Consider the following 18,820-nt stretch of genomic DNA (forward strand, 5'->3'; position numbering starts at 1 on the left):
TGCAAAAGCTTCCTGCAATTTCAACCCAAACAAGATGGAGAATTTTCCATATACAACCTATTAAGGCAAAAAGCCTTATAAAATTAAATCATAATTGTGATAATACACTAAAATTGATATGAACATCTACCAACTAACATCTCATAATTAAACCCAAGGAAGCAAGAATTTCCATTTCTAGCTATCTCCTCTATTCAAGTATACACAAACTACTCAACTGTGTTCCGGTGACCATCCAACTCTTCCCTGCGTCTTTCAACCGTTGTTATTCCCTGCTACAATCAACCAGTCAGTTTTGCTCATGCACAAAACAACATTAATGTGTGAAAGAGAAAATTGAGATCTCACCTCTAGAAGCATTCCTGCTTTTATGGCTTTTATCATGTGATGCAGATGGAATTTTTGAGACCATCAATGAGCTTTGTAGCCCTTCTAATAGCTGTGGACAACACGAACATAAAGCTCGTCAGGACATTATTTGAAAGCATGCAGATGCCAATGCTGAAAACCAGTCAACTATTCAACGCCCAGGATTATATTACGACAGGTTCTCATAAAGCCTCCGCCAAATTGTCCATAATAGTAACAATGAAATAAAAGAAACCATAGGGAATGGCAAGAATCCAATCCTTGTTCTCTCTTTTATTTTTTATGGGTTCATACCTTTCCATCTCCATCCAATAGGTCAATATGCAGGTTAAGTTGTCACCAATATGCATGGATTATAGAAATTGATGCTTTAAGAATATTAAAGGGGAGCTGGACCATGCAATGTCAGATGGAAACCAATGAAACTAGGATAAGTACGTTAAAAGGAAGCAGTATTGAATTAGATTAGCAGAAATCAATCTGCAAAAGGGGACAAGTAGGAAACCATGATGGCCTGTTTAGATGGGAAACATAATCACCACATCCATAAGACTTACCCGCAAAAAAGTCACATCGCGAAAGGCAATAATTTTTTAAAATCTAAGCACTTACTCTTGATGTTGGCTGAATTCTGCGATTAGATCTCCGTGGCTCAACAGGATCAGAAGTTGATTTTGTAGAATTGCCATTCAATGGCTTGTCCTCCTCAATTTTACTCAACTTTCCACCAGCAGGGGCAAGTTTTCCTTTACTCATCCGTTCAGGTTTAGTATTAGACGTGTACATTTTCTTAGAAGAAACACTATCCGATGGAAGAGCAAGTGCAGAAAATAAGACTGGGCCCTCTATCGCCCCATCAGATACAGAAAATGATTGAAAGCCCATCAGGTTCTGCTTTTCTAAAGTGTTTTCACCATGGTTTAAAGAATCCTTGGCCTTTGTAGTATTATATGCAACAGCACCATCATCAGGAGGGGCAACCACAGCGCTCGTGGGGTTGTCCTTCTGAGGAATTGTTCTAACAGAAACATTCTGTGGTTTTGCAGACTTAACAACCTTGGGCTTTGGAATGGCTGTTCGTCTTTCATTTGATTCAGCCTTTGTATTTTTCCATCCCCGGGATCCAGCTCCTTGAGGCATCAAATGCTTTGTTGATTTAACTGAATCATTTGCTTCATTGAGTTGACTACTCCGATCTGCAACGTAATGCTTACTAACTTCCATAAATTTCCTTTTCTTTCCAGGCTTAGGTACACCAAATATTACTCTAGATCCTTGCTTCTGCAATCCAGTCCTTGTCATTCTCATTGAACCAGGCCTGTTCTCAACTTTAGTGCTTTTACCAATGTTGAATAGTTTTTCATCAGCTGATAAATCTAATAATGTTGGATCATCAGATTTATCAGATTCCATTGCATCAATACTTCTTGAGGCCTTACCCTTTCCCTTGGCCTCCACAACAGGGCTACGCACCCTTGGTCGCTTCACTTGTGGGGTATCAACCTGAACACACGTATAGGTTAGTGCAACCAAGCACAAAAAAGTTAACCAGGGAGAAAACAAATGGTAATTAAATGCAAATAATCACCCCATGAGAAGAGTGCCTCTTCTCTCCTGAATTTGACCATTCAATCCATTCCTCATCTTTCCATATGAGAGAAGGCCGAAGTTCCCACGGTTTAAGTACTGCTGTTTCTCCTTGAGCTGCAAGGGCAGAAATTCACCTATGATTATCAACTAAAACAGAAAATTTTGGGTGGTCATTGAACTAGACCATCATTCACACACCTGGAAAATTGACAGTTACCATTGGCTGATCTTTCTTACTCTGTTCAGTTACCACTCCTTCCCACCAGCTGAAAGAATAAAAAAGCAAAATTATCATAGTTATTAAAGGCACCTAGAGTTCCGGAAGCCTAGGTGAGAGGTGCATTGGTGAGCCCGAGTGAGGTCTGGTGCACAAGAAATAACAAATACTACTTGTATCAATAACATATAACAACTAAAATTCCAGCACTAATCTTTTTGAAATTAAAAATAGGTAAATAAATAATAAATAAATATGAGATGTTAGAAAGTGTTAAACCACAAGTTCCTACTAGAAAAGCAATAACCTATAAGACTAGTAATGTAGTTGATGGAAAACCAAATAGAATAAGAGACATTGAGGGGCGAGAAAAGAAAACCAACAAACAAGAGCATCCATAAAGAGATAGGACACAAGACCCAACTATATATGGAGAGACCAAAGAGAGGTAAGAAAAGAAAGAAAAAGGATACAATCAGTAGTGATAGAGTCGAAATAATAACCAAAAAATGGAAGTCAGCTTATGTCAACCAAGCACAGGAAATTTATAAATTGGAAAGTGGAAAGTGAGTCTCCTGATCAAATAACATGATCTTAGCCTATTTCCTTGCAAGAGCTATATCCCATGGTGAGAAACCTCCAACATGAACTAGAAAATCAGCCTTTCTCTAGTAACTAGGGTTTGAAAATTTTGCTACAATATTTCTATGCATTCACTGTACAAGGGGGAAAAATGAAATGCAAAGATACTAGTCCAGAAGGGCGTTTCCATAGTTCCATCAATTTCTTTAAAAGAAAAAAACTTGGGATATGGCTTTGTGCACCATCAAGCAAAGCTAAAGAATTTCATGAATCCCTTCACTCCTCCACTCTCCAAAAGCTAATTAACACCATCATATTAAACTTAGGAACCTTAGTATCATTAACTCTTATCACAACCATACATCAATGATATATACATGCATACCTATCTTGTATCCATGCATCAACTCTATCACCAACAGACCAATTATAGTCCCCAATTGCAGCTCTCCTCCTCTTCCTTGTTCCTTCAAACGGCATGGCAGTATGAGGACGGGCCACACGTATTTTGGGTGCCTCATCCCCTTCACCTTTGAGTGGAACCCACTCCTTTAGCTTTTCTGAGGCTGCCGAATAAAATCAAACAGATAAATAACTGAATTATCAATTTCAATACATGCACACAATAAAAGCAACAAATTCCAATACTATTAGATTCCCCCTTTTTCTATTTTTCTAATCCTCCTTGTATGAGGACAAACTTTAGGGGAAAAGTAGTTGCAACTAAGCAGTGCCAAAATTAATAATGAAATTGACTAGATATATCCTTATACTCTCTCTTCAAAGCACAACAGCTATACACATCTGAGTTGCAGGCAAACATGACAAATACGCTTCACTGAAGACACTACTGGATCCTATCTATATCACAATACTGTAGGAAAATGCCATGGCTAGCTTGTCCTCCACCCTTTCATATTTTTTTCCTCCATCAGCAAGTGAAAATTGCATAACTATGAAGTGTTATAAATCATGGGCCCAGAAGTGTGGTGTATCAAACAGACATGCGTCCATGCTGAACAGGGATTCCCATGACTAAATTGGCTTAGGCCATTTTGGTTCAATTTGCCTTAACTTATATGCTCTTTATTTTTTTTTCACACTTTGCCATCGTTAGACTTGTTCCTACAAGCCATAATCCAACAAAATAATTTGGCAACAATCATAGTTGTTAAAAACTTAAAATCGCCAGTCGACTCATAGAAATTTACCCTTTTTTTTAGGTTTGATTTTTCAAGTTAGAATCACTAAAATGAATCAAACATATGTAAAATCAGAATAAACTAAAATCACAATTCTAAATAGTGAGAACTGAATTTAACAAAATAACACAATTTTACAGGTCTTTGTATATTTGAAATTTTAAAATTTTATATTATAATTTACCAAAAATTGTCATTTTCTTAAACATCATTTCTAGATTTCTTTCAGTTATTAAATATAGCAATAACTATTGTTTATGCAACTGCAATCATCATGCAAGATTATAATCTTTTTATATTAATCAAATATTTCTATTCTTCGCATTTCAATATGTTAAAATTGCAAACTTGGAAATATGCTTTCAAATGTAAAGAGTGTGTGTGTCATAATATTAAATTATTAAATAACTCACCCTCAAATTGTTAACTTGGTGAAGAAAATATTATATCTAAAATTAAATAATTTGAATATTACACTTAACGATATATTAAAAAGATTTTTTTTCTCTTCATAACTTTTATGCTTAAAAAGTATACGAAACTGTTGACCAACATAGAAGATTCCTAATTAGGAGGATTCAAATCTTTGAGATTCTAATTAAACTTGATTTAAGAGATTTTATTCTTATTAAAAATATTCGTAATTTAGGTTATTCTTTGAGTATAAATACTCAAAACTTGTAAAGATCAAGTTAATCAAAATAGCATCAAAAATTCCTCTCAAATTCTACGTGGTATCAGAGCCTTCCACTGATATTGGACCTCCCATGAATGTGTCATGCTCCGGTGTAGTCCTGAGGAGGTGTGTTGAATTCCACATCGTTTGGGAAGGGGTAATGTGCCCCTTATGTGAGCCATGGGAACTACCCCCTTAAACTAACTTTTGAGGTGAGTTAGACCTGATCCAAATTTGACATGGTATTAAAACCAGATTCTTAAATCTGTAGCTTCGGTCTGTCGATTTAAAATTTATTTTACAACAGCTTCTTGGGTCCAAATCTGTCGTCTCTAAATCACCTGTTTAGGGTGAGTTGTTTGTATCACCACCCCCTACTGATCAAAATCGCAACCCGAGATAGGCCTCTTGTCCAATTTCAGCGACAAGACGAAGTGTGTGTAGCCCACACGCGCCTTCCTCTCTTCGCTCCAAAGCCACGTGTCGGAGCGTGTGACCTTTTCCGGCAAGATCCGGCAGCTTCATCTCCTCTTCTAGCATCGATTCAGCTTGGATATTGCAGAATTGGGTGATGTTTTGAGGTTTCGTACTCCGATTAAAGTGATTATCCTTAGTAGCTTTGGATTTGGCTTTGGCAGCTACTGTTTGGATATTCTATCACTTAGAAATTGTCTCTTGATCTACTAATTCCATTGGTACTCTAGTGGTTTTTTCCGGCAGTGATCCTTTCCGGCAGACTCGCCTTCAAGTCGCACCTCTGATCTGCTGGACCCGTGCATTTTTCACCTATGAACAGTAATTCTTTCTTAATAATAATTTTTCACTTTTTTTGATAGAAAAAGAGAGGTGTTTTCTTGAAATGGCAGTAACTTGTGAAGATAATGTAAGGACTTTGATAATGCTTTTGTTTCGTCTCTTGATTCTGCTATATGGATTATTGATTCTGGTGCAAATAGACATATGAAAGACTCCCCTGAAAGCTTCCTTAATTACCTTCCATGTCCACAAAAAGACACTGTCAGAATTGCATATAGTTCTTCCAATCCTGTGTCTAGAACTCGTTCTATTGTTTGTACTCCAAATATCAAACTATCCCCTTGAGCCCTTTAATGATCTAAATAAACCAATTGCTAAAAAAAAATGAATTAGATCTTGCACAAAACACTCTATTTCTAACTCTCTCTTGTGATTCTTTATCTCAATCCTATAGAGCCTTTGCCTTTCTATTTCCTCTGTGTCTATTCTATAGGATTAGAAGGAAGCTCTTACAGATCCTAAGTGGAAATGAGCAATGATTGAAGAGATGAAAACATTGGCAAAAAATGAGACCTAGGAGCTTATCACTCTCCCATCTGAAAAGAAATTTATTGGCTACAAATGAGTGTTCATTGTGAAACACAAAGCAGATAGATCAATAGAAAGATTCAAGGCTAGACTAGTGGTCAAGGGATACACTCAAACCTATGGAGCGAATTACCAAGAGACATTTGTCCATGTTGCCAAAATGACCTCAATTAGAGTATTGCTATCTTGCGCTGTCAACCTTGACCGAGATCTCCATCAACTTAATGTGAAAAAAGCATTTCTCCATGGAGACTTGGAGAAGGAAATATATATGAAAATCCTCCTAGATTTGCAAATGAAAAAAACATAAGATGTGAAAAAAGCATTTCTCTATGGAGACTTGGAGAAGGAAATATATATGAAAATCCTCCTAGATTTGCAAATGAAAAAAACATAAGGAAAAGTGTGCAGGTTAAAGAAGGCCTTGCATGAGTTGAAGCAGTCACCCAGAGCTTAGTTTGATCAATTCAGTAGAGTTATGATTTCCTTCGGCTATTAGTAGAGCAATGTTGACCATACCCTATTTATCAGACATCACAAGGGTAAAATTACTCTCCTTATAGTCTATGTTGATAACATAGTAATGACAGGAGATAATACTGAAAAGATGACTCGACTGAAAAAATTGGCCCAGGAGTTCAAAACTAAAAATCTAGAAAAATTGCAATATTTTCTGAGAATGGAGGTTGCCAAGTCAAAAAAGAGAATCTTTATTTCTCAGAGAAAATACATTCTGGACCTTTTAGAAAAAACCGGTATGTTAGATGGCAAACCAGCAGAAACTTCCATTGAGAGCAATCACAAGCTACACGGAGAAATCGGTGAATCAGTAGATATGGGCAGATATCAGAGATTGGTAGGCAGATTGATTTATCTTTCGCATACTCCACCAGACACAGATATAGTATATGCAGTCAGCTTAGTCAGTCAATTTATGCATGATCCTCGTGAATCTCACATGCAAGCTGTTTTTCGCATTTTGCAATACTTGAAGTCTACTTCTGAAAAAGATCTATTCTCTAAACACGGTCATTTTCGCATACATTCATTCATAGATGCAAATTGGGCTGGATACCTTGATGATAAAAAGACGACTAGTGGTTACTGTACACTTGTGGGAGGAAACCTTGTCGCTTGGAGAAGTAAAAAGCAAAGTGTTGTTACTCGATCAAGTGCTGAGACGAAATATAGAGCAATGGCACAAAGGCGTTTGTGAACTCTTATGATTGCAGAGATTGTAGAAGGAATTGAAATTCTTGGAGAGAGACAAACTCCCCCTGTACTTTGACAACAAAGCTGTCATCAGTATAGTTTACAATCCGGTTCAACATAACCGAATAAAGTACATAGAAATTGATCGATATTTTATTAAAGAGAAGTTAATAAATGGTGTCTTGAGGTTATATCATATAACTTCCGATGACCAGCTAGCTAATGTGTTTACCAAAGGGCTACCTATCAGACCTTGATTTGCAAGTGGGGTATGTGCGATATCAATGCATCAACTTGAGGGGGAGTGTTGACCAACATAAAAGGTTCCTAATTAAAAGGATTAAAATCTTTGGGATTCTAATTAGGTTTGATTTAAGGAATTTTATTCTTATTGTAAATATTTCTAATTTAGTTTGATTCTTTGTATATAAATACTCAAATCTTATAAAAATTAATTTAATCAGAATAAAATAAAAAATTCCTCTCAAAGTCTACAAAAACTCATTTACCTAATTAAATAAATATAACTGTATTTTTTAAAAAGGTAGTTTAAACAAATTGTAAAACCTTAAGATTTAAGCATTTGATCCTACAATATGATTTTACAGCCCTTCCACTGATACTAGGTTGAAAAAGCGAGTTTGACAACCTTGGCAATAATGCAACAATCAGCCAATTTAAGATTCCAGTTTTAGAGGGTATATACAATCAGGACGAAAATCAAATTCCTGCTATGACCACATGGCATTACCCTTAACAGTCATGCATGCAAAGCAGAGTTTCTACACTCATCAGAAGGATTCTCCAAAGATTTTTACATGCACAGATGCCAACATTGCGTTGATCCATTAATCATGCACCTCCACCAGTTTTTCAGTGAAGAAAATATTACCTTCACCAGATGCAAGCTCCGTGTAACTCACATAAGCCTTTCCCTCCTTTAAACTCAAAACTTTGGCTGGGAACCAGGCGGCCTTAAATCCACTCCCATCTTTGAAAACCTTTCAATAATAGTAACAACAAAATAAAAGGCTTAAAATGTTAACACCAGCCAAAAAAAAAAAGAGGAAGAAGAGAAACCAGATAAGACATTAAGAAGGAACAATGTTTCAAATCCACATCAGCACAAAACACAATTTACTGCAATAGAAAGTGAAAAATGCAATTGTGCAAAGTTAGAAATTTCAAACCTCGACAATGGAACTCTCCTTAATGCTATTCTCTTTTAGAGTTTCTCCCTTTCCATACTCATTCTGAACAGTGGAATATATAGCTCCTTTCTCTGATTCAGGGACCACACCGATGGTTTTGGTTAAATCAGAAGCCTTGCGGCCCTTTTGCCCTTTGGCATCCTTTGCAGTGATTGCACAAGAGCCAGAGACACCATCTAATAATCTCCCATGTTCCTCACTAGATACAACTCTAGAAGTAGGTGACTTCCCAATGTCAGAGATCTGATTTCCTTTCTCGTCTGATGCAACCTCTTTTAACTGCCTGGTAGAAGTATCTGGACCTCCACCACTGCCCACGTTCATATTTCCTCCACCTATGTCATTTGATTTAGAAACCAGCTCAGAAGTCACTTGTCCTACTTTCCAATAACCCCCTGGGCCAGCAGCTACAAGCTCACTCAATGATAAAGGATCACCCATAGCTACTATTTTACCAGCTTGAGACACAGCTTCTGCTGCCAACTCAGCAGCTTTTACTATGGCATCCATATTTTCAGCTCGTTTTGATGCAGCCAAAGTGGTTTCAACATTCCTTCTAGCAGCCTCCTTTGCAGCAACAAGAATTGAACTGGAACTGTTTGTTCCATCACCTCCCTGCAAAATAGATGCAGGTGTAGCCTTACCCATAATTTTCATGCCATCAGATAGAGATATTACATTGAGCTGACTAGGGTTGTGGTGACCACAAGAAACTACTGCTTCTTCAGCCATCAGTTTAGCTTGCATTGCAGCATCTGATGCAACCTTGGCAGCTGCAGCTGCCGCCTTTGCAACAGCAGCAGCAGCTGCTATTGCAACAGCTGCAGAAGCTAGCTTGGTTTCAACATCTGGTAACAATCCTGAATTTTTCTGCCTATCTAACTGATCCCATATTTCCTGGCTATGAGTAGCAGCAGAAGCAGCAAGAGCAGCAGCATCCTCTGCCTGCAGCCTAGCCTCCTTTATCTTACCAAGGGTATCCTCGGACGAAATTGCCCTTGTTTCCACATTCTGGACCCCCAACATCAGATCTGAAGATGTAGGAGTTACAGATGTAATAAATTTCTCTGTGGGGGCTTTAGGAAAAAACCCAACAGGAGTTGTGCTGGCAATAGGAGTAGACACCGGATTTGCAACAACAGAAGCAATAATTGGTTCCACATGAGGAGGTGGTAAAACATTCTGTCCAGGATTCTCAGAAACTGAAGTCTTTTTTCTTTTTCTAGGCTTTGGATCAGCAGAAGTTTGATTGGCTGCTGCTGTTACCATTTTCGCATCAAGCACAGAAACACCAGCAGAAGTTGCACTCTGAACCATGGGAACAGTAGGCTTTGCACCAGATGAGTGGGGCACAGATGATTCTTTTACAGGTGTCAATTGAACTGTCTCAGTGATAGGCAATTGCACAGAAAAACGACCACTTGTGTCAAGAGCAGAAGCCTGTGGAGATGCAACCCAAGGGCCGCCAAAAGGAGCCTGAGATAGCCAAGAAGGTCCATGCCCAACAAAATTCCTGATAACAGGACCTTGATGAGGATGCAGAGGAGAAAGTGCTCGTTGATAATCCATAACTGGACTCCTTGGCATGCCACTTGTTTGCAAAGTGTCACCAGGAGTAGGCATGCTCCAAAGTGGTGAAGAGGGAGGTACAATGGGATTCACTATTGTAGCACCCTTGCTGCTGCCACGAACAGCAGGTGAGGAGACCATACTTTGAAGCGCGCTTTGTTTACTTGATTGCTCAGGAGCTCTAGCACCTGTAAATCTCAATTTTGAAACACTTGCTCTGGACCAAACTCAAATCATAACTAATAAGCTTTAAACCAGACAGATACCTGACCGAGATTGCAGAGGCGTCTCAGGGGTAATGAGATGAGACTTTTGACTATGAAGCCTTTCTATACACAAGCGCCATGCCTTCTCCCAAATGCTCCTACTGCCATCTACAGGTCCACAACAGCAGAAAATTCCAACATCAAATGTCAAGGGCCATCAGAGAGAGAGAAAGATAAAGAGGGAGGAAGAAGAACGCTTACCAGGTCCTCCAAATGCAGATATCATATATGCTTCATCAGGAGGTGTTCCTTGTCTGCACGAATAATATCAAACACCGTAGAATCATAATCATAAAACCAGAAATCTTTTTGAAGAAAAAACAATAAGACAAACGCCACCTAATCCCTTATCTTTTCTTTTTTCATCATATTTTGTCTGGGATGGGTGCAGATGGAGGTGCAAGTGTATCACCAAAGACATCCAAAAGCACCTCGATCACATTTATAATGTTAATTTAGCCAGCTCCAACATTATCTATGCTAATGTGTTGTTAGCAACAATATAAAAAAAATAAAAAATAAAAGAATGGAACCCACATCAAAGCTCCATAAACAAAGATCTGAGCACGCAATTGCACTTGCTGTACATCTGTGAAAGGTTGCTGAAACGCTGCAGCTAAAATGGAAGAATTCAAATCCGGCAGACCAGAAGTTGATGTTGCAAGAACAAATGGTGGTTTTACATTACTGGAATCCACATGTCCATGGTGCTGCATCTCACTGGATTGCACAAGTTGAGAAACACCAGATGGGCTCAGGGACACATGGGTTGTTTTGTCTCCTCTTTCTGATCTCACAGATGATGCTACTTTAACAGGATTTCCCTTCTTAGCAGTTTCTTTTGCTGTTGCCTTACCTGAAGCACGTCTTGTTTTACGCTCAGAGCTACCTTTTGAAGCACCACGTGCAACAGCTACATCAGGAACCTTTGGACTTCCATGAGTAATACCTTGAGCAATTTTGGGATCTAATTGGCCAAAACCAGAACTCGAAGTAGATCCATCCACAATCTTTAGAAAGGACAGAAAGGAAAACAAATTAGTACAGGATCATATTGATTGTTAGGTGTTATCTCACAGTACATATACCTACAGATTACAGTTGACACAGAAAGGACATATATCAGAAAACATAAGTAATCTAAGTATGAAAGTTATAGGATCAGGGTAAACATGATAAACTCACCGGGGATGCTTTGCCACCTTCTGTATTTGAAAAGGGCCGCCATTTCTGGGAATCCCTCCGAGGCAAATCTGCCATTGGACTGACCTCAAAGGTAAAACTATTCTCATCTTTAGAGGCATCATGTTGACTTGGAGGATCCTTAGAAGCAGACTGTATTTTGGTGACATCACCATCAGTTACCTCAGAAACTGAAACACTCTGATCTGACGATCTTTGGAGTTCCTCCTTGTTACTCTCATCACGAGAAAGGTCAGTAGTTCTAATAACAGTAGGGGAACCACCAGCTGCCTTGTCAAGATCAGCACTACTTCCATGTTCTACTGCACAAAGCATATCTTGGGATTCAGAAAATACAGAAGAGAAGGCATCCTCCTGAATTTCATAGTAATTAAAACATATACAAACTAAGATGGCAAACAGAAATAACAGTAAATGTAAATCTTAACCAACAAATGATATTAACTGGTCTACCATTAGAGCTTTGAACAGCAGGTTGCTGAAAACTATTATCTCTAGGTACCACGGCACTATGCTCCTCCTGTCCTTTCTGATTACTATCCGGGCAAGACTCCTTTAAGGCCGAGGGTCCAAGCATCTCACTGTCTACAGTTGGTTCTGTATAAAAGCAGAAGTTCAAATGACAAAAATACACCAACTTTCAGTATGAGAAATGACAAAATATCTCGCAAATAGAAAAAGGGAAAAAGAAACCCATTGTTAAAATTTCAAACATGAATGCATTAATCCAATATCTATATTCCATATATAACTAAAAAGGTTCAAAAAGGTTCAACTGCATGTTGAATTAGCAAAAAAGGCCAATTTAATCCAACCTGAAGCATCTGATTACTGGTTTTTCTATTGAACAGAAAAAGACAACAATTGCAATGTTTTCTACGTTTGAACACTAAATTTCACAAAAGAATAGTTCACACACACACACACACAGCCAAAAAAAAAAAGAAACAAAAAACTATCAACACATAAAACAAGAGAGAGAGCGCTCATGTACAATCAAATTGCAAGCTGAGGTTACACAGTTGGCATTACTGGCACACAGCCTTATGAATAAGCTACAGAGAAAACTAGACAACTAGAATTAGCACTAGCACACCAAGCTCCATATGTTAAGGAATTACATGTAATTCCAAGAATAACAAAAAATAATTAATTCACAAGTCTTCATGCACTTGTTATGCAGATTACAGATGCTCACCTGAAACATTTCTAGCTTTCTTGTCATCATTTTCTTCTACTAGTGCTTCAATGCTATCTCCCTCGTTTGCAGTTGAATCACAAGGAGCTGGACACAATTCTTTATCCTTAGTGCAGTCCTGGCTGACCTTTTCAATTACTACATCAAGAGGTTCTATTTGTCTTTCTGTTTTACAAGCATTCTCCGCTGCCACAGAATTATCAACTGGCTCACACATCATCTGCTCAGCAGCAGTAGACAATTCTTGCTCAGGTTCAGAAACAGTTGTTACTTGATAAGATGCCTTATGATCAGATAAACTTGCTTCGGAAGAAATCTTGGCAACATTTTCGTCCTCTCTATCTGAGCAAGCAAGCACCAGAGGTAAATATGATACGTTAACATCCTTGTGATCAATAACCGCATCTGTACTATTGCCATTCTTGGAAGACTCAGGTACATCATCCAGTGTATTACAGGACAAATCAGCACTTTTGGAGGTGAAATCTAAAGCTGCAAAAGATAAGAGAAAAAGAGTTCCACAATAACTCAATTGTGCAAGCTTCATGGCTAAGAGTCAGCAAAGTAAGAATTCAACATTTACCTGATTCGTTTCCAGCAGTAGATTCTGATTGAGGTTTAGAAACTAGCAACTCATTTTCTGTGCTACTGCTACCCTCAGATGTCCCAACCTCTTTATCGGTTATTTTATTGCTTTCACTAACATCAGCTTCCAAATGCATGCTCTCTTTTTGCTCAGTAACAGGAACATCTTTATCACATTTGTCAACATCACATTGTTTGGGGACCTCATTTTCTTCACACATTTGCATGCAGTCAACAATTGCAGGTAATGAAACATGGCACTCAGCATGTGTCTCATTAATGAACTCAGCCGAATAACAGACTTCAGGCAAACTATAATTAACAGCTGCATGGCCACTGCTTTCATCCACTTTATCTTCAGCGCATATAATGTCGGATGGATCTGACTTCTCAATTTCATGCCTTTCAACTGTAGTATTTCCTTCAACCACCAAGAGTGGCACTACAGAATGTACATGCATTTCTAAGCCAGAATCCTCCTTGGGTGTTACATTAGGTTCTTCCACATTGCCCATGTTATTTTCAATTTCAGTTGCTTCTTCCATAGATTCCTCTGAGGTCATGCAAAGAGGATTGTTCAAATGAGAAGTGTCCCTTTCATCCACTTCTGCATTCAAAACCAGAGCATGCATTTGAAGTCCTTGACTTAACACACCCCCTTCCTCCAGGTGCTCACGCATATCTGTTCCTGAAACATCTTCATTTTTATCAGCAACCTCATTTATATGATTTGACAAACCTTCATTAATCAATCCATCATTGCTCGTAATGATGACTTCTGCAGTAGCAAATGTATTATTAGTTTGTTTCACAGGAGAAGAACCTTCTTGTGTCCGGTTATCAAAAGATTCATTAATAACAGTATCGACTTCCTTTTCATTCACATCATTACATTTATCATCACTGAAATGACTCCCCTCAGCACTGGCTAACCTGACCTCTACACTAATAGCAGTTAGGTCACCTAAACATGGATCACCAGATGCATTGGCTTGATGAATCTGTGAACTATCCTCAACCTGAGGCTGCTGTCCGCCATCATCATTTAACACAGAAAATTTTTCTGGAATTTCACCTGGCTGTAAAGTGGGCTGTAAACTTGTAATACCTACCACTCTAGCTGGTATACTAGTATCCTGTTTTGAGCTGGGCTCCATTTGTTTTACTATGCAACCCAGTTCATCACAGCCATCTGATTCCTTCGTATTAATTTGTGCAGGAATATGTTCTTCCAGGCCAACAGATTTTAATAACATCTCAACAGATTCTGAGGAGGTTGCCTCAGACCAGACATTGTTGCACCTTGAAATTGAGCAAGACTCTGCAGCACCTGGACTGAACTGTATCCCACTACTACCCCGAGAGAAATCTTCAATCCACTGGCTATCTTCGTTATTTTCAATGCCCAGAAAAACCTCAGTTTCAACCAAACTATCAAACCTTAAAGTTCCATGAAGACTGTCATCAAAATCAAACTTTGGAAGAGCATACGGCTGTAAAACAGGAGGAAATTTATTGCTCCCTTCACCAGCTAAATGAAAACTCTGGCTTTGAAGATCATTGTCATCATAATCCATGGGTGTATTCCTAACAAAGTAAAATAGTGAGCGAGAGAAAAGAGGGGGAGAGATATGTGATCAAGATACAAATGATACAGAGATATTTCACCAAGTTATAAAACATATAATTTGCGAGAAATGTGCATTAACCAAGTAATTAATAACTAATGAAACATCTTTCAATAACCATTTCAGCAGAAAATGTGAAACAACTTTCACATTACTACTACATCATACTCCTACACTCTTACAGACTCTGCTACTTTTTCATTTTGTCGAACAATTCACCAATAAGCAAAATGGCAAATAACCTCCTAGCCATTTTCCTGATTATACGTGGTCATAAACTAAATAAAATCATAGAATTTAAAAGCTTATGGATGGGAGGTTACAACAAATATGTTATGTGAACAGCTTACAAGGTTGTTAGTTAGATGTTTCTTTTTTTATTTTTGCCTCTCTAACTCACATGGTGCCATTCCCTCAGCCACAGCAATCAAATTGGCCTCCTTGATACAACCATAAAATTTTATTTGAATGAAGAGTTTGAGTTTGCATACAGAAAAGTCTAGTTGTTGATTGATACAATAAAGTGCAACTGTTAGAGAAGAGAAAAAGTTCCTTTTTGGAGAGAGAATGGCTTCCAGACAGGATATAGGAAAGAGTTTATAAAAGTGGAGCTTAAGGGGAAAAAAGAATAGCCACTACAGGTTTCTATTGCGCCTAGGTGGAAGTGAGGCCTAGAAATGGCACCAGAAATATAGGAGATAATTTACTAACAGTTTGGAAATATGATGAAAAAGGGAGGGACAGATGAGAAGAAAATGAAAACTTACAATCTAATCAATCCACAATGTGTTTGTTAATGAGAGAGAAAGTTGACCTGCATGGTTACACCATTTTCAAGAGAAAATGTTAGAAGCAGCCCAGAAAAAGGGTCCAGAAGAATTAAGCCCAGGAACAAAACCACTAAGGGTTTACCACCGAAAGAATATTTAGGGGAGAGAAGGATCCGGAATGGACAGCTGTAGAAAAGACAAAGGAAGAGGTTTTGCCATTGAGAAGATCCCCTGAATTCATGAAGAGGAAATATTGGGTTGTTATTCCATCCTGTTACATAAATAAGGTCTGCCTCATGTAAGAGGACATCTTTATTTTTTTTTTTCCTTTTAGAAACATTTCTTTCAGCTTGAGCTGAGCTAGCTGAGCTAGACGGGAGAATACTCCTGGATGTATTCTCTTTGTTTGTTCTTTGTACAAGAGAGTAGTGATATTTCCTGATTAAGAAATCTATAACAGCAGCCTTGTTCTTAAATTCTTGTTAATCTCTCCCTCTGTGTTCCTAACTCTACCAGAAAACTAGCAGACATTCACTGCATAGTCTGCATGATGATAGAAATACACCCTAAACTCAATTAAATATCCAAGAATAACAATATAAATAGTCATCCAGATTGCCTAGCCAATTTACAAAGACACTAAGGTCTAACTTTTAATGATATTCAGGGAAATCAACCTTGATTCTATTTGTAATATCTCCAAAACCCTCACAATCATACCTAGGAGGTTCCGGTGACCCTGTTATGTCTGTCTGGCGCCCTAGCATGGAGTCCAAATGGCCTAGGATTAAATCCTACTTGACTGCTGAGGATTGGATTTCTATGGGTCCTGCCTATTGCTGAGCCCTAGGGATCAGCTGAACAAGCTCCAATATGACTAGCAGAAGGACAAACAAATAATGAATCAAGAAATTTTGCTGCACATCAGAACAAGTATCTATTCTACATGGCTGTGCTGTTCCAATCAATACAAATTAACAGAGAAAATCAAGATAAAAATAAAAAAAGCAAAAAAGATATTAGAATTATAATAAAAAATTAATTCAATCTCCTGATAAACTACTAATTACTAGATATCAGCACAAACTTTGCGAATTATATATATGCACTAGTGTGCACACAAATGTCACATGACATGGCTTAGAGAAAAGTAAACAAATGTCACAAATTTCTGCTCACTACTCTCTCTGTGAACTCATCAATCAATTCCATTCAGCTAGCAATACACAGAACCCTAGTTCAAGCTTCTTAAACATTTAATAACATCAACAAATAAAATAGCCGCTTCCTAGCCCCATAACTAAGTATTTTTTAGATATTTTTTTGGACGGGGGAGAGAGAGAGTCTCGAGGCTTTAAACTTAAATTCACCATTTCTAAGCCAAAAACATAAACAATATTCCGTTTTCCACTTGCACTCGTTATCATAACAAGAACAAAAAGCCTAACCTTATTTTCTGTTTTACTAGAAAAAAAATAAAGTAGGAAATGAACAGTACCAGAACAAGTAAGTCTAGAGACGCTACCTCCCTCCATTCGGTGACGAAATCCAGGCCGGTTGATCCTCAACTCTTCCCCAATCGTAAGCTCATCTATCGTTCCACAATAACCACGATGAAAAAGCTGAAATTAGCCTCCCTCACTCCTAAATTCGCTCACTTTCAGCTAAAAGTAAAACCTAATCAAGTGACACAAAACTACCAAACACAAACAATTTCTGCTCACTAAAGACCGTATACTCACCGGAATCTTTAATTCGCCGGCGGATCGAGCTAGGGTTTCGGATAATCGAAAGACCAAAAGGCCAAGCAGGTGAGTTAGAGAAAAAGAGAGTATAGATTTTTCTTCTAGGTAAACGAAAACGGGCTCGTTCGATAGGGGAGAGTGAACAAGTGAAGGTGATCGAATTTGAAAAAAGTGGGGTACTCCGTATTCCGAGTTAGACATGATCCAACGGATGCAAACGGAATGGAACATTACACGTGGCAAGTTTGCACACGTCTGATAAAGTGTAAAGAGCAATATCATTGCAGTGATGGAACTTGTGACAGCAGGCCTGGTAGCCGTCCGATTAATGAGGGGGGGAAGGTTTAAACGGTGATAAAGGGTTCTGTGAGAGAGAGATGGTAACCGAAGAGTGGGTTGACCGTGGATTTTGTGAAATCCAAAGTGATATCTTGTGGAGGATACGTGGCAGGGGAAGCCTAGGTTGGGTTGGGTCAGAGGAGGCTATGGCTCTTAATTAGGAGTAAAACTGTGGAGTGCTGTGGATAAATTTCTGAGCCGTTGGATTAGATGACTTTTCTCTTGGTCTTCTGGATCACATTGTAATTGGCAATCCCCAGATGAATAATATTCTTCACGTGGTGTTTAAGAAATATGTAAAATGAATAAATGAGAAACATTGTTTCTGTCTAAACACTGTTCTTTAAACTTTTTTTCTCAGGGAAAATTAATGTTTCCTTATGTTCTTTAAACTTTAGAAAAAAAAAAGATCATCAATGCAAATAATGCAATAGCCTCAATTCGAGGTTAAAAACGGTTAATGATTTAAAGAATTTAATTTTATAAAATATAAAATCTTTTTAATTGATTGATTATAAAGTAAGAATAAGCTAATAATTTTTTTAAAAATTCAGAGGATTTCATGATAATTGTCTAGAAAAAGACAATAAACATAATTAAATTGAAAAATGAAGTAACTTATAGAGTTCTGCTAATTTATCTAAATAATTTAGGTAGATTCATTATTTGTGGTTTTCTGATTTTTATTTTTTATTTGATAAAAAAACATATAATTTGTTCATTTGTTAGTATTGCATTTTTTTTCACTTATTAGAAAATATTTTTGAACTCAAAAAATAAAAAAAACCTATAAATATTCATTTTCTTTTTACATATTTTATTAAATTATTATTTTTATGTGTACCTTTTATTAGATTACAATTAAGAATTTCAAGATTTTATTTATATCAATTAAATTTATTTCTTTATTTTTAAATACATATTTATTCAATTAATTTACAAAATATATTTTTATTTTATTGTCATAAAGTAGTTTTTTCAATTTTAAAAAATAAATTAAAATATCCTAAAGTTTTAAAAAAATTACTAATTAATTTTTTTATTAATTTTAATTATTAAATATTTTATTATTTAGTTATTATGAAATGAAAAAACTCATTAATTAATATTTTAA

The 18,820-nt window shown here is 37.3% G+C and overlaps 1 protein-coding gene across 6 annotated transcripts; it reads right to left on the reverse strand.

Moving 5' to 3' along the window:
• On the reverse strand, nt 1–17,518 carry LOC110629101. 6 transcript variants are annotated; one of them, XM_043956383.1, is made up of 18 exons: nt 17,365–17,518; nt 17,148–17,213; nt 16,343–16,499; nt 13,223–14,811; nt 12,640–13,131; nt 11,895–12,038; nt 11,424–11,743; nt 10,776–11,248; nt 10,440–10,492; nt 10,239–10,346; nt 8,383–10,160; nt 8,085–8,193; nt 3,144–3,324; nt 2,158–2,225; nt 1,958–2,073; nt 982–1,872; nt 349–439; nt 1–275 (listed from the first exon to the last, which is right to left on the reverse strand). In XM_043956383.1, the coding sequence occupies exons 3-18, from the start codon at nt 16,387–16,389 to the stop codon at nt 256–258; spliced, it is 6,480 nt and encodes a 2,159-aa protein (XP_043812318.1). In that variant the 5' UTR covers nt 16,390–16,499; nt 17,148–17,213; nt 17,365–17,518; the 3' UTR covers nt 1–255. The 6 variants fall into 6 exon arrangements, with proteins under 6 accessions (XP_043812318.1, XP_021631720.1, XP_021631705.1 ...); XM_021776028.2 differs by lacking the exon at nt 16,343–16,499; XM_021776013.2 differs by lacking the exon at nt 16,343–16,499 and having other exon boundaries at nt 17,121–17,510.
• Between the last annotated feature and the right edge of the window lie 1,302 nt (nt 17,519–18,820).

The sequence above is a fragment of the Manihot esculenta genome, chromosome 1, assembly GCF_001659605.2.
Source record: "Manihot esculenta cultivar AM560-2 chromosome 1, M.esculenta_v8, whole genome shotgun sequence".
Taxonomy (NCBI): Eukaryota; Viridiplantae; Streptophyta; class Magnoliopsida; order Malpighiales; family Euphorbiaceae; genus Manihot; species Manihot esculenta.

What these genes read in the sequence shown, in the direction of transcription:
- LOC110629101 (XM_043956383.1), bottom strand. Translation starts at nt 16,389, where the DNA reads ATGCTAGGGCGCCAGACAGACATAACAGGGTCACCGGAACCTCCTAG. An exon ending in TACTGCTGGAAACGAATCAG is followed by an intron (nt 13,132 to 13,222) that starts GTAAATGTTGAA and finishes TATCTTTTGCAG; the next exon opens with CTTTAGATTTCACCTCCAAA. An exon ending in AAGGTGGCAAAGCATCCCCG is followed by an intron (nt 11,249 to 11,423) that starts GTGAGTTTATCA and finishes TCCTTTCTAAAG; the next exon opens with ATTGTGGATGGATCTACTTC.